This window comes from Peromyscus californicus, unplaced genomic scaffold (genome assembly GCF_007827085.1).
Source record: "Peromyscus californicus insignis strain IS unplaced genomic scaffold, ASM782708v3 Scaffold_22__1_contigs__length_63687245, whole genome shotgun sequence".
NCBI classification, from domain to species: domain Eukaryota; kingdom Metazoa; phylum Chordata; class Mammalia; order Rodentia; family Cricetidae; genus Peromyscus; species Peromyscus californicus.
The window spans coordinates 59889740-59906054 of record NW_026294525.1 but is presented as its reverse complement, the minus strand read 5'-3'; the positions used below and the strand labels follow the sequence as shown (position 1 = coordinate 59906054).

The following is a 16315-nucleotide window of genomic DNA, read 5'->3' as shown; positions in this document are numbered from 1 at the left end:
TGAGTTCAATCCCTGAACCCGCACAGTAGGGAGAACAAACCGACACACACAGTACTGCAGGCCGCAGGAAAACGTCACGGAATCCAGCTACGGTCACAAAAGCTACTGCTTGGAAAAGGACTGCTCCAAAGGTCAAGCCATGGCTGAAGGAGTCTTGGTGATAGTTTAGCTTTTGTATGTATATATATTAGCTGGTTCCTCAAATGATTTTCTTGTGTGCTTCCAAGAACTCCTAACAGTGTGTTTATCTAAATAAAACGCCTATCAAGCATCCAAGGCCATACAAAACAACACCTGTCCCCTAGGTCAGGAGGATAGCTTTATTTCTTGTGCAATTTAGGGTGAGACCCTCCTTCCTTATACAACCTTACTAACAGACCCCTAACTTCTTACCTAACCACTTCTAGGAATGTAGACTGAGCACATAGATCCCCTTTTTGATATAGTTTTTGATATGAGCACTCAGTTGACCTCCTCTTTTACCACTCCCATTTTGAATTGTAAAAGAAAGCCTGTGGTCACTGCCTGAGGAAAATTCTTACCTGCCTTTATGACCCTGTAGAATTCAAGCCTGGTGACCTTGCTTAACCAGGGGCTTTCTATTGCTTGGGTTTATAACTGGATTCCTGGGAGACTTAGGAGGAAGTGGAGAACTTAGAGACAGAGAAAGAAGAGGGATAAGGAAGAATTTGACCAGAGAGTACGTGTGGATGAGATGGAAGATGAGGAAGAGTCAGACGGGGAAGTACTAGCTGGGTAAGAACGAGATGAAAAGGACCTAGATGAGGCAGAATTAAGACGAGAGAATTAAGATAGAACTTAGAGGGAGCAGTAGATAAATATAGAGAAATCAGGCAAGAAAGGAGCGAGGCACGAGAACAGAACTGAAGCTGTGTAAATGGGATGTTATCCCAGAGGAATTAAAGCAAGTGGACTATAGAGCTCGGTGTGCTGAGATTCTCTTTCCCAAAAGCAGTCCTCGCCGTTAGCAGTCCTCTCTCCTGAGCCCCTGGGATGTATAATATTAAGGCTGGTCCCGCTAATACTATACAAGACTACAGGTTGCCTTCTGACCTCCACACACATGCCATGCATGCCTGCAAGTGTGTACACACAAACAGCCTCTGTGATCCCTGCACTCCACTTCTGTGATGACAAGGAAGGTGGACATGGGAGTCCACCACAGGCCGGCCAGTCTGGAGAGTGCACTGCAGCAAGGAGAGATAAGGGACTCTACCTCAGCAAAGTGGAAGACGAGAACCAACTCCTGAAAGTAGTTGTCTGGCCACCATATGTGCATGTGGGTGCCTACCTGGACACACTCTCCAAATGCTCATCTTATTTAGGTTAACTGCACTGAAGTTTACCGATTAGGGAGATGGGTCAGTGAAGTGCCTCTGTGTCAGAGGAGGACCTACCGTCAGCTTACACAACAGCCAGGCAGGCAGCACACGCCTGTACTCCTTGGGCTAGAGAGGCAGAGACGGGGGATCCCTGGGACTTGCTGCTAGCCAGTCTAGCCGTACTGGCAAACTCCAGATTAAAGAAGAAACTGCACCTCAAAAAAATAAGATGTCGGAAGATGAAGTGGAGGGAACAGATAAGGGAGGAGCTGAGGCTGTGTATATGTTCAAAACACACTATGAATTCCCAAAGAATTAATAAAAATGTTATTTTAAAAACAAAACGACAACAACAACAAAACCAGGTGGAAACAACTAGGAAAGGTATTTGATGGCTACACTGGCCTCTGCATGCACACGTACACACAATCACTTGCATACAGGCATGCACAGATACAAATATATATACACACAAACACAACACAGTTTATATTTTAGTACCTAAGAATACATTTGGTTTGTTTCCTTGAGACAAGTTCTCACTACGCATGTAGCTTTGTCTGGCCTAGAACTCCCAATGTAGACGAAGCCGGCCTCAAACTCAGAGATCCCAGGCAGGCAGTGGTGGTGCACACCTACGATAACAGCACTCGGGAGGCAGAGCCAGGTGGATCTCTCTGAGTTCGAAGCCAGCCTGGTCTACAGAGTGAGTTCCAGGACAGGCACCAAAACTACAGAGAGAGACCCTGTCTGGAAAAACCCAGGAAAAAGAAAAAAAGAAAGCATCCAAAGCAGAGATCTTGTTCCAAGTAAATTATATAAAATTCTTTAGTTCTACTCTAAAAGCCATGTCAAACGTTTTATGAAAAATTATCATAGAACATCCTGTTAAAAAATATCTTCTAAAAAAGTTGTCTGCTTTTAGAGGCTTTTCACAGAAATCTAATCCTTTCACAGGAAGGGTAAAATCCTGAGTTATATATCTAGTTCCACAAATCTATACTTTCACAAAGTTGGACACAGGTTGAGGGAAATCTAGACTCACTGAAACATAAAATGATACAATAAAATAATTCCAACAAGATATTTCTCTACTTTTTTATAGTTAATGCGAACTTTATTTATAAAACTCTAAAAATTCTTGTCTAACGCCATGCACTTTTCCACTTTTAATACATGAAATTTAACCCACTAATGTTAAGTCTATAGAGATAAATTAGAAAAATTTAAACAGCTGTATTCAGGCTATTTCAAAGCTTTTCTGAGAGTTAATTATCAGCTAATATACATTCTACCAACTCCATTTCATAACTTTAAAAAAACAAAGGCTTCTTCATCTATACTAAGAGCTGCAAGCATTCCACTGAACTTTACCGTCGGCACTGGCCCAGCCAGAGAGCAGCCGAGAAAACAAGCCGCGGCAAGTCCTTCCTGGCCGTTCCATTCCCACCTACCCACTGCACGTGAGTACAAGAACCAAAGTGACCGTCCACAGCAGCTATCCGCCTGTTACCTTGGGAACACCAGAGCTGGAATGCGGATGGATACAGACATTTGGAAATAGCAGCCAAGAGTAATCAGTGGAGGTAGGACGTCTCAGCACTGCAGGCCAGAACTGAGACAGGCCGCAAGCCGACCAGTCAGGACTGGGGCTGGAATACAGCTCAGTGGTTGCTGTCTCGCTGTATGAGGTGCTGAGTTCAATTCTCAGCACTGGGGGAAGGGGGCGACTTGACCTCTCTCTTCCCTCTGGCACTAATGCAAATGAGGTTTCTGTTCCCACCATTTTTGTGTTTATGTGTGTGCATGGTCACATGTGTGGGCATCAGTGTCTTCCTTGATGGCACTCTGATTGATTTACTGAGGTAGGGCTCTCCCTTGAACCCAGAGCACACTGATTCTTCCTCTGGGAACCCCTGTCCCTGCCTCCCCTACACTAAATATACAGGCAGGCCTACCCAGGTTTTCCTGGATGTTAGGGATGAAGTCAGTCTTCAGACTCGTTCACCAAGCACTTTACCCGGAGCCATCATCCCAGTCCTAAATGGAATGTTTATGTGCCTCAGTCCCAACTCCAATCTTTAAATCTTACCCCTAAACCAAAGTCACCACTTCATGGGTCCTCTGTGAAGTGGGAGGTGATTAAGTCAGAGAGCAAAGCCCTTGTGAATCTGACTCGTTCCCTTCTAAAAGACCCCAGAGAGATTCCTTGCATCCTTTCAACCATAGAAAGACAAAAGAAAAAGATGGCCAACAACCCATAAACAGGGAACCATACCAGATAGACTCTGTCAGTGCCCTGATTAACATTGGAGGTTCTCGTCTCCAGAAGTGTCAGAAATAGATGCTTTCATGACGTCTAGTGTCTGTTGTTTTATCCTAACAGTCCACAAAGACTAGGGCACCGCTTTAACCTACACTCTTCAGCCTTTAGCCTCTCTTTGCTAGGCAAACATCTCGGTTTTTAAGAGTACTGAGGAGTTCCATCTTACAATTTGTAATATACCCCACATAACCTAGAATGATCAAGAAACTGTCCAACCGCCGGGCGGTGGTGGCACACGCCTTTAATCCCAGCACTTGGGAGGCAGAGGCAGGCGGATCTCTGTGAGTTCGAGGCCAGCCTGGTCTCCAAAGCGAGTTCCAGGAAAGGTGCAAAGCTACACAGAGAAACCCTGTCTCGAAAAACCAAAAAAAAAAAAGAAACTGTCCAACCAACTTTAGAATTGAAATTTACATTTGCATTACTTTAGATTAAAGCACACGCCACAAAATGGAAACAGACTTTTTTTTGAGGGGGGCAATTTTTGCAAAGAAAATAGTCTTAAATATATACACAAATAGTAATAAAGATTAAGTGTTGGTGTACCAGATGTTTTTACACCATCCTTTTCTATAGCAATTGATATTTTTTATAATGAACATACTTAAATTTTATAACCATGAAGCAAACTAGTGGAATCTGAATCAATGATATTTACTATGTTTCTAAGTAGCAATTATATGATCACACACGCCACATAGATAAGATTCTTTACACTTGAACTTTTCTGTAATCTCAACTTAAAATGCTCCTGGTATGTTCATGATCCAAAATTACACCCTGTTATAGCAAACTGTGAAGCTGTAAAGCATTATACAAAGCTATATTTCAGATTTTTCCCTAAATTCCAAATGAAATAAATAGTGATATGGCACCAGGTGTCGAAGTTCTCACCTTATAATTCCAGCACAGGAGATACTGAGGAAGGAAACTGAGGCAGGAAGTTCAAGGCCAGCCTGGGCTAAATACTAAGTTCAAATCCAGCCTTGGCTACAATGTGAAACACTGTTTCAAAATAACAGTGATGGGCTGGAGAGATGGCTTAGCAGTTAAGAGCACTGGCTGCTCTTCCAGGGGACCTGAGATTTCCAGAATCCACACGGTGGGTCATAAATGTATCTAATTCCAGTTACAGGGGATCTGACAGCCTCTTCTGGCTTCCTTGGACACTAGACAACCACATAGTGCACAGACATCCACACAGGCAAAACACATACACACACACACACACATAAAATCTAAGAAAATTTTACATAGTGATATGGTGATGTGGCATTGTCCTTTAGTGAGCCTTGAGATGATGATGCATTTTGATTCTTAAACTTCTTGTCTTCCCAATCCCAAGTTCATGACCCAGCTACAAGTTCCTTTTCTAGTACCCAAACCTGCCTTATTCACCATAATTTCAGAATAAGTAAAATGTTCCTTCCCAATTACTTCCACATCAAAAGTCTTTCAACTATATGCCCTCATATCAACCAGAAAATATCTGGTCAGGCAATGTATGACATATGGGGAGAGAACAATTCTACTCTTTGATTAATGCTGCTTTCTGCAGTGTCTCCAAGCTACCAGTGTTAGTCTGACTCCCAACTCCCTTATACGCCGGTCTTCTACCAATTGCCCAGCAAAACTAAGCAATAACAGACGGGGAAACTGGACTTATGACTACCTTACCACCTGGCCAGACACCCAAGCCTTCCTACCAGTGTTAAGGGGGTTTTTGTTGTGAGTTTTTTTGCACCACACTTTTTTCTTATGAGTTATGGAATGTTTCTTAAGAGTTAAGGAATGTTTCCAGTGAATAAGGCAGAAACATGGAACTGTGGGTATGTAATATAAGAGTTACATTTAAAACAGACATCTTTGCCAGCATAGTGCTACATACTTTTAATCCCAGCACTTGGGGGTGCAGAAGGAGGAGGAGCTCTGTGAATTCCAGGCAAACCTAGTCTATATAACAACTTTCAAGCCAGTCAGAGCTATATAGTAAGACCTGTCTCTGAATGAGAGAGACAGAGAGACCTGGTATTCCACTCTTGGGATCCTTCCTGCTCTCTGTAGTTTTCTCACTTTCCCTTAATAACGCTAATCTACACACACATACCTAATGGATATGAAAAATATAAACAACTGTTTAAGAATTACTAAGCAAACCTTATTCAAATACTTAACAATTTAGAGGGAATAGTCTCTAATAAAAGTATAAGCACATAAAGCCCAATTAAAAACCTTTATTGAATTAAAATTAGAAACTGTAATACCAAGCCTTCAAAACCAGAATTAGATTTTTGCCTGTTTTCTCATATGAAATAGGTATACTAAAATTACTTATTTCACAGAATGTAAAAGTTAAGTGGATTAATATTTAGAAAATCCTCAGCAGAGCCAGGCAGTGGTGGCGCACGCCTTTAATCCCAGCACTCAGGAGGCAGAGGCAGGCGGATCTCTGTGAGTTCAAGGCCAGCCTGGTCTACAGAGCAAGATCCATGACAGGCACCAAAACTACACAGAGAAATCCTGTCTCAAAAAAAAAAAAAATATATATATATAAAGAAAAAAGAAAATCCTCAGCAGTTATGACTCGCCTTTATAGTAAGACAGGGAAAGGAACTATCCTTCTCTAAAGAATTATCCTAATATAATGGTCTGATTTTATGGTAATTAGTAAAATCTATCAGATACATTTTAGGAAAAAATTAAACCACATGAGATTTAATAATATGGCCCCTTTCACTGTAAAGAAATATCAGACTTGAGGCTGGCGAGCCAGCCTGGTGGTTCCAAGCACTTACTGCTCTCACAGAGGAACCAGCTCCATACCCCAGCGTCTCCATCAGGCAGCTCATATGCCTGTCACTCTAGTTCAAGGGATCGGACACCCTCTTGACCCCTTGGGCATTAGCACACACATGGTACACATAAACTCACGCATACAAACAAATAAAATCTCTTAAAACTTATTTTTAAAAAGAAATATTAGACTTAAAATTACAGAAAAATAAACTTTAATAATTATTCCCTAAAGCAATTATATGCCATAATTTTAGTTAAATCATCATTTATTCAGTATCTCTAAATTACAAATCTCAAATATCATTAAGAAAATGCTCAAAAATGACTTGTGATTTTAAGTTTACAGATTTTCCCATTTTATATAAAATATCCTAAAATTAAATCTATGAAATTACCATTCATTATACAATTAAGTACTACATTAATACATTAATGCATATTTTATACGAAACATATTAATTTATATTAAAATGCGCCCTCTAATCTACTCACTGCGATCTCTCTACAAGCCGACATGGATATTCCTGTGCCTTCAATTTGCTTCAGCGCATATTCCTTTTCATCTTTTCTGCGTGTGGAAAAGAAACAACACAATTTTCATTTTTCCATATACTACTTCTAGATTTAAAATTATAATTACAACAATGGAAATATACTTAGTCTCTCAATGATATGTAAACATTTTCACTATGCCATGCACTGCTGGTTATTTTTGATATTTCAACTACAGAAATATGAAATACCAGAAGAAATTCATGTTATAATAAAAATACCAGACAGCTAAAACATGGAATTCAAAATGAACCAAATAGAATACTAAACACAGCACTAGTTCAAAGAGTAAACAAACAGAAATATAAACTCAAACATATTGTAAGATGACTGCCATTCCTTTCTTAATTATCTGAAGTCTACAGAAGCGTTCTGTTATAAACCATCATTAACAAGTAACTAACAGATACAAACTACCAGACTCACTAATTGGCCCCAAATTCCAAGTCACCAAGCAAAAGCCTTTTAAGACTTCAAAACTTCACACCAATAACACTTTCTCAAAACACTCCCAGAGAAATCCAGTAGTTAAGAGTGGGTTTGAAAACAAGCAAAGGTAGTCAGGCGGTGGTGATGCACGCCTTTAGCCCCAGCACTCAGGAAGCAGAGGCAGGCAGATTTCTGTGAGTTCAAGGCCAACCTGGTCTACAGAGTTCCAGGACAGCCAAGTCTACACAGAGAAACTTTCAAAAAGGCTAGAGGGCAGGGGTAGGGGTGGGAGTGGTGTGGGGACACACTAAGCAAAGGAGACAGGATTAGGAATACAGGGAAGCCTAATAGTTACCAGGGATTTTAACCAATACAATGTTTCAATAACCAGGCAGACAATCAGATGCATGGTTATTTCAATAAATAATATCCTCAGAGTACAAACACCAGAACCAGTCACAAGATGGTCCCAGATGACTGCCATAACTGTGGTCTGGTAAATATAAATCACGCCATAGCTTGTTCTAATAATAGGGACATAATTTATGGCCCTCCAATTTTTGTCTTCTGGTTACCACCGAGACATCTCACTGGCACCCCAAAGCCTTAAGTTTCATCCTGAACAACAGAATAAAATGAAAGGGTTAATAGTTCTGCTTACTTCTGAGAAATGAAGGGACACTGGATACAGACAGTAAAAAGGAAAGCTTGTACTCTTCATTCTATGTACAATTGCACTGTTGAAGGTTGGGTTTTTACTATGCACAACTGTATTTAATAATTTTTTTTTTTTTTTTTTAGGTTTTTCGAGACAGGGTTTCTCTGTGCAGCTTTGCGCCTTTCCTGGATCTCGCTCTCTAGACCAGGCTGGCCTCGAACTCACAAAGATCCGCCTGCCCCTGCCTCCCAAGTGCTGGGATTAAAGGCATGCGCCACCACCGCCCGGCTGTATTTAATAATTTTAAAGGAACACAAATGAAAGTATTTCCACTAAAATATCAACAAACAATACTGGTTCTGTACACTTTTCCTATTAGTCACGTAACGACTGCATAATGAAATTTCAATCAATGATAAATCACACATATTGGTGATATCCCATAACACAGTGGAGCTGACAACCTCCCATTACACCACAGTAGTGCAGTTCAGCATAGCACAGCACTCAAGGCGAACTCTATCAGAGATATTTGTCAATATTTAACATCTAGACCAGTGGTTCTCAACCTGTGGGGTACTAACAGGGGTCACCCGAAGACCATCAGAAAACAGGTATTTACATTACCATTCCTAACAGTAGCAAAATTACAGTCATGAAGTAGCAACAAAACAATTTTATGGTTGGGGGTCACCACAACACAAGGAATTATATTAAAGGGTCACATCAGCCAGGTATGGTGGCGCACGCCTTTAATCCCAGCACTCAGGAGGCAGAGGCAGATGGGTCTCTGTGAGTTCGAGGCCAGCCAGGGCTACACAGAGAAACCCTGTCTCAAAAAAAAAAAAAAAAAAAAAAAAAAAAACAAGTCTTTGGAGGGCAGGAGCTATAGCACAGTGGTAGATCTCTTGACTTCCACTAGGATGTCCCAGGTTCAATCCCTAATACTGACAAAAATGAAAAAAGAGGGGAACTGGTAAACTTCAGCTGGACAGTGGTGGCACACATCTTTAATCTCAGCTCCTGGAAGGCAGAGGCAGGCAGATCTCTGTGGATTCAAGGCCAGCCTGGTCTACAGATCGAGTTCCAGGACAGCCAGGGCTACACAGAGAAACCCTGTCTCAAAAACTCCAACAATTTATATATATGATGTGATGGTTTTATTAAAGGCACCAAAGAACTGGCACATTCGTCCTACTTAGCTATTTCTCATTTTTCCATTCTCTAACAGCAGACAAGAGTTTAGACTTTTTTTTTTCCTTTTTTTGGTTTTTTCGAGACAGGGTTTCTCTGTGTAGCTTTGCGCCTTTCCTGGAACTTGCTTTGTAGACCAGGCTGGCCTCAAACTCACAGAGATCCACCTGCCTCCGCCTCCTGGGTGCTGGGATTAAAGGCATGCACCACCACCACCCAGCTAGACATTATTTATAATGTGCCTTTTAACATATCAATTTAGATCTGGGGATTTAGGTCAGTGGAAGTATGTTGCCTAGCACTAGGGTCAATCGCCACCACCATTAAACAAACAAACAAATACAACAGGAGAGAAAATAAAATTCTTTTGAATATTTTCTTTTTATATTGATTTCCTTTGCATATTACTTAATTCAAAATTTTTTTCATTTTACATACCAATCACAGTTCCGCTCCCTCCCCTCCTCCTACCAACTTCCCTCCCAACCTTTCATCCACTCCTCAGAGAGGGTAAGGCCTCCCTTGGGGGGAGTCAACAAAGCCTGGCACATCAAGTTGAGGCAGGACCAAGCCCCTCCCCCCTGCATCAGGCGGAGTGAGGTATTCCACCATAGGGAATGGACTCCAAAAAATGGGTGCCAGTTCATGCACCCAGGATAATTCTGGTCCCACCACCAGAGGTCTCACAAACAGACCAAGCCACACAACTGTCACCCACATTCAAAGGGCCTAGTTCCATCCCATGCAGGCTCCCCAGCAGTCAGTCCAGCGTCAGTGAGCTCCCACTAGTTCAGGTCAGCTGTCTGTAGATTTCCCCATCATGACCTTGACCCCCTTGCTCATATAATCCCCTCCTCCCTCTCTTCGACTGGCCTCCAGGAGCTCGGCCCAGTGCTCCGCTGTGGATCTGTTCATCTGTTTCCATCAGTTACTAGATGAAGGCTCTATGATGACAGTTAGGGTTATTCACCAATCTGATTACTGGGGTAGGCCAGCTCAGGCACCCTCTCCACTATTGCCAGAGTCTAGGCTGGGGTCATCCTTGTGGATTCCTGGGAACTTCCCTAGCACCAAGTTTCCCCCCATCCCCATAATGGCTCTCTCTATCAAGATATCTCTTTCATTGCTCGCTCTCTCTCTCCATCCCTCCCCCAACTCGACCATCCTGTTCCCTTGAGTTCTCATCTTCCATCCCCTCCCCGCTACCCCACCACCACTCAGTTTACCCAGGGGATCTCATCTATTTCTCCTTCCTAGGTGATCCATGCATTTTCTAATTACCTATGTTGAGTTATAAATGCTTTCCTCCCACCATCAATCTAAGCATTATATTTATTTTTTCCATTATATGCCAACCAGGATAAATAAGCATCTTTTAATTTATTCACTTTTTTTTGAAAAAAAAAAAGGGGGGGGAGCTTTTCTAGAATCACCTGGGAAGAAGAAACCACAACTGAGAAACTGGCCTATGGGCGAGTCTGTGGGGCAATTCCTTGATTAGTGGCTGCTGTGGGAGGGCCCAGCCCACTCACGCAGAGCCAGCCCCGGGCAGGTAATTCTGGGTTGTGTAAGAAAGCAAGCTAAGCAAGCCATGGAGAACAAGTCAGTAATCAGCACTGCTCTGTGGTCTGCTTTAAGTTCCTGTCCAGACTTCCCTCAGTGATGAAGATGAAACAAACCCTCCTTCCCCCAAGCTGATTCTGGTCAGTGTTTTATCACAGCCGAAGAAAGCAACTAGGATGCTATGTATCATTAAGAAAGTATATAAACCATACTACTATAAATAAATATATGCATCAACATGTATACTGAAAGCAATACAAAAAATTAAAAGCACGTGTTAAGATGCAAGAAGGTAAGCTGCTAAATGGTACTGGTAATATAATGGTTTTACATTAGCATGGAGGGATCCAAAATAATCTGATACTCCAGAAACAACTGCCTACCTAAATGATCTTTTAGTATTTTCAACATTATTAACTTGGCATATGGGGGGCTGTATTTAAGACAGGGTCTCACTATGTAGTCCTGTATGGAACTCGGTATTTAGATAGATCAGGCTGACCTTGAACTCTGCAATCTGCCTGTCTCTGACTCCGGAGTGTGCACCACCATGCCCCGTTCACAGGCATATTTTAAAGAGCAAAGAAGAACAATAGGAAAAGCTTTTATGACCCTTTTCCTCTTTCTTCCACTGTTTCTTGGGTTTTCGGACCATTCAGAACCACTAAAGAGCACAGGCAGCAGGTGATGCAGAGCAGTTAAGGTCAGTACCACCCGCCTCCTACCTCGAAGAAAGAACAGCGAGTGCAGGGAGGCCAGTGTGCTTGTGATACTGAGACAAATACTCACAATGTACATGCTTCATGTCTAATGACCATATTGACTACCAGCTAACTACTACTGAACATTTAAAGTTATTAATTCCTAAAATTACAAAAGCCTTTTGACAAATATTCATACTCAATCACAACTTACTTTTCACTGACATCTTTCAACTCCCAGTTCTCCTACATGAGGTGCTCCAGAAACTCATGGAATTGCAGTTTTATTTTTAATACTGTAAAGAATATTACACAATCTGGATAGGTTATTGTTGCTATGGAAACTATAAGATTTTTGCAGTAAGTCAAAAAGTGCAAAATTAACACATCACATTAATGGTTTTTGAATTTCATATCCAGACTGTCAAAGGAATTTGAAAGCTTGAGAACAGACTAAAGCATAGGCCCTACCCTGAATTATATGGATAGAAACAAGGAACAAACCTAGTAATTATTTCACTTAAAAAGTTTAATATAACTTTTATATGCTAAATTAATAAGACCCTAAAAAAACTTTAATTTGAAGATTTGAAGTTTTAAAATTGAGAGGGAATGATATATATATATATATATATATATATATATATATATATATATATCTTTTTGAATAGTGAAGAGGCACCTCTGAGATTCAGCATAAGAAATAGCAAGGTCTCAGGGGGAACAAGACTCTTTGACAAGAGTCAAAACTTTAGCATGAAGACCACAGGCACCAGACATGGTACACATCTTTAATCACAGCACTCAGGAGGCAGAGGCAGGTAGATCTCTTGAGTTCGAGGCCAGCCTGTGCTACATAGTGAGTTCCAGAACAGCCAGGGTTATGCAGAGATCCTGTCTCAAAAAAAAAAGATTGAATGTGGGGGCTGTCAAGATGGCTTAGTGATTAAAGGCCCTTGCTGCCAAAATCCCCAGGACCCACATAACAGAAGGAGAGGGCACAAGCTGTCTACCTTCCACACATGCGCACATAGCCACCACAAACAAACGTAAGAGGAAGTTTTAAAAGACCAAGAATGTGATTATTAGCACACTGTCCACACAGAGTTCAGTTTAGGCACACGAGGCAGGGAAGCCCATTGCTGTCATCTGTTGAGTGTCCACTCCCTGGAGTCCCTCCAGGTGGCAGCAGTACTACCCCACAGCTTGTACCTGTCTCAAGTACAAGGACTACTGAAGGCCAGGAAGACCCTGGGGAGACGGCTCCAGTAGTAAAGGACCCACCTTGTTGTAGGGAAAGGGAAACAAACACACACTCTGGCATGGCAGCACACTCCTGTAATTCCAAGAGGCGGAGGCAGGCAGCTGCTTAGGGCTTGCTGGCCTACTTGGCTAGGTCCAGGCCACTGAGACTGTCTCAAAAGAACAAAAAAGTGGAAGATGCCTAAAGAACAACACCTAAGGTTGTCTTCTGGCCTAAATGCACACAGACCCACACATGTGTATCCACACACATATACCCACAATAAATGAGTACATCTTTTTTAATGTGTTGTCTGTATGAGTGCATGTGCACATGCCTGTACAGGTTCAGGAAGAGACTTGCCTCAAAGAAATGGGCAGAAAATGACACAGTAGGGCATCTGACACCCTCTTCTGGCCTCCATATGCACATGAACAATGTACTCATACACACGTGTGCGCACACACACATGCATGCACGCGCGCGCGCGCACACACACACACACAAATCCTTTAAAATTTTTGCATCTTTACACCAACTAACTACTAAGTTCAGATTTTGACCTTCAACACTATGCCAAATTCTAGAGAACAAAACTGAGACGCTGACTACCTGGATATCACAGCCTATCTTACACAAGACATCCTTAATAAGAGGGAGCTACAAACAAGAAACCCCTGTGCTCCTCACCCTCAGGATATACACAAGGAAGGCCCAGACAGAATCCGAGGGATACTTTGAGCTTAAGGAAGGTAACTCCTTGAGTCATCCTCTAAAGGAGAATTTCCCAAAGCGGAGAAGGGGATGTCAGGGAATCCAGACAGACATACGGTATGAAAACAACACATGTGCAGAAAGCAGCTAGTGTTCGAGTCTAACTACAGAGCCAGGTGTGGTGACGGCAAAGAATGAGGCTGGACAAGCGTCTCTGCAGATGGCGTCACAGATCACTGCTAGAACTCTCGTTGTGACGGCCACAGAGGGGAAACAGCGGCAGAGCAAACACTCGGCAGGCGGCTGCAAAGCATCCAGGTCAGAAAAGGCGAAGGAGTACATGGGAAGAAGTGACGGACTCAAAGACATTTCTGAGCTGGGCATGGTGGCTCACACCTTCAATTCCAGTACTGAAGAGGCAAAGGCAGGTGGATTTCTGTGGGTTCAAGGCCAGCCTGGCCTCCATGGAGAGTTCTTGTCTGATTGTGGGAGCATAACAGCAGCCACCAGGGAAACCCTGACACACCCTAAATGGAGACCTGGAGATAAACTCTCACTCGAATGCAATAAAAATTACATAGAAAAGTTTATGGCATTGGTTGTGTGTCAACTTGACACAAACTAGAGTCATCTGAGGAGAGTGAGCCTCTGCTGAGAAAATGGCTCCACCAAAGTGGTCTGTAGACAAGTCTGTGGGGCATGTTCTTAATCAGTGATTGATGGGGGCAGGCCCAGCCCACTGTGGGTGGGGCCACCCCTGGGCAGGTGGTCTGAGTTTTATTAGAAAGCCAGTGAGCAAGCCATGGAGAGCAAATCAAAACACATCCTTCCTCCACGGTCTCTACTGCAGTTTCTGCTCAAGTCCCTGCTCTCTCCGCGATGATGGACTGTGACTGTAAGATGAAATAAACACTTTCTTCTCCAAGTCGCACTGGTCACGGCTTTACCACAGCGACAGGAAACAAAGGAGGACATTTATGCTCTAGAGAGGACTGAGACTGGAGTAGGTACAACCATCTGCAGGGAAACAGCTCCGAAAAAGAGCTTAAGATCCAGGCTCCACACCCTAGACACGGAGACCGGACCAACATCTAACGGCAGCTCTGACCCCCACATCCTCTACTCCCCAGTGCAGTGTTCTTCAGGGCCTGGAGGGGAGAGTAAGACTAATCAGCACCTGTGAGGCATTTTGGAGGACTGGCAGTCCCAAATGCATATACAGGAAGATTACTAAAAAGACAGGTGAAGGGTGAGACTGAGGTGAGTCTAACAGGGGAGAGAGGATAGTTTGGCTTTGACTTTTTGAGACAGTCTTGCTATGCAGCACAGGCTGCCCTCAAACTCAACTATGAAGCCCGGGTTGGTCGACGTCAGCCTTTCCAGTTGCTGGGGTTATAAACATCACTACCACACACGCTAAGCCTGAGGCTGGACTGAAGAGAGAAGAGTAAGACAGGACTGAAAAGAAAGCTGAGATCGGATTAGAACTGAAGCTTGGTAAACTTGAGGCAGAGGATGTGGTACTACTGTACGGCACTGTAAGGAGGTCAGTTTTGTAGAACTAAGACAGAACTTGTATCCAAAACGAGAGAAAGCCACGAGAACAGAGACGAACAGAACCGTTTCTGAAGACACACTCGCCTCTGACATCCCAGAGAAAACAAGTCTATATAGAGATTCATCCTTTAAGTTTGTTTTTCCAAATCTTAAGAGAATTCACATGATACAACTATCAAAAGTAGAGAACCAAGACTGGTATACTGTTATCTTTTACAAGTAGGTGTTACCAATAAGACATTCATTCTTCAAACTATGACAACTGAATCTGGCCAATATTTTTTTTCCTCCAAGAAGATGCTGGAATACATCAATGTATATTCTTCCCTTTAGTATGTGACAATTTGATTTTGCAGGCTACAGAGTTTTAATATCACCATGGTAATTGTGATATTAAATGTAATTGTCCCCCATAAGCTCATAGGGACTGGCATTATTGTGAAGTTTGGCCTTGTTTGGAGTAGGTGTGGTCTTGTTGGAGGAAGTGTGTCACTGTGGAGGCGGGCTTTGAGGGCTCATATATGCTCAAGCCACACCCACTGAAACAGTTTACTTCCTGTTGCCTTTGGATCAAGATGTAAGAACTCTCAGCTCCTTCCTAGCACCATGCCTGCCTGCATGCTGCCTTGCTTCCCTCCATGACAATAATGGACTAAACCTCTAAACTGTAAGCGAACCACCCCAATTAAATGTTTTTCTTTTTAAGAGTTGCCGTGGTCATGGTGTCTCTTCACAGCAATAGAAATCCTAACTAAGACAATCACACACAAGGAAAAAGCAACATAGAATAAGTATTTGGAATAACAGGAACCAAAAGTTAGTTTTCTGTTATTATCACTCTGAATTATTCAATGAATCCAATATTCACCCAGCACAGTAGTAATGATTTATTTGGAACTACTGTTGTTATTATGTAATATCAATATGTTGCTGTTTTTTTCCAGTACTGACCTAACCTAGAACCTTCCAGGAGAGCACACTACTATTGATCTATATCCCTAGCCCCTCCACATTGAGACAGGGTCTTGTTAGGTAGGTAGCTTAGGCAGGCCTTGAACTTGAATCCTTGGGCCTCCACCTCCTGAGAGCCTGTGTTACAGGCATGGGACAGCACCATCAGTTTAAAATTTCTATTATTACATTTTTCAAAATAAGTACAAAAAAATTTTAAAAATGATAGTAGCATCCGTCTCCACTGCCTAGCCCCATGACTGTGCCTGACCCTCCCTTATACCCACCCTC

At 42.5% G+C, this 16315-nt stretch overlaps 1 protein-coding gene across 5 annotated transcripts in view; it reads right to left on the bottom strand.

Moving 5' to 3' along the window:
* Cdk19 (cyclin dependent kinase 19) overlaps window positions 1-16315 on the bottom strand; it is a 128718-nt gene that overhangs the window by 79279 nt on the left and 33124 nt on the right. For 4 of the 5 annotated variants that reach the window (XM_052751455.1, XM_052751453.1, XM_052751456.1 and 1 more), the window contains one exon: window positions 6955-7030. The exons of the other annotated variant lie outside the window; for it this stretch is intronic. In XM_052751455.1, the coding sequence (XP_052607415.1) occupies window positions 6955-7030 (76 nt within the window). The remainder of the gene's footprint in view (window positions 1-6954; window positions 7031-16315) is intronic. 5 annotated transcript variants of the gene reach the window in all.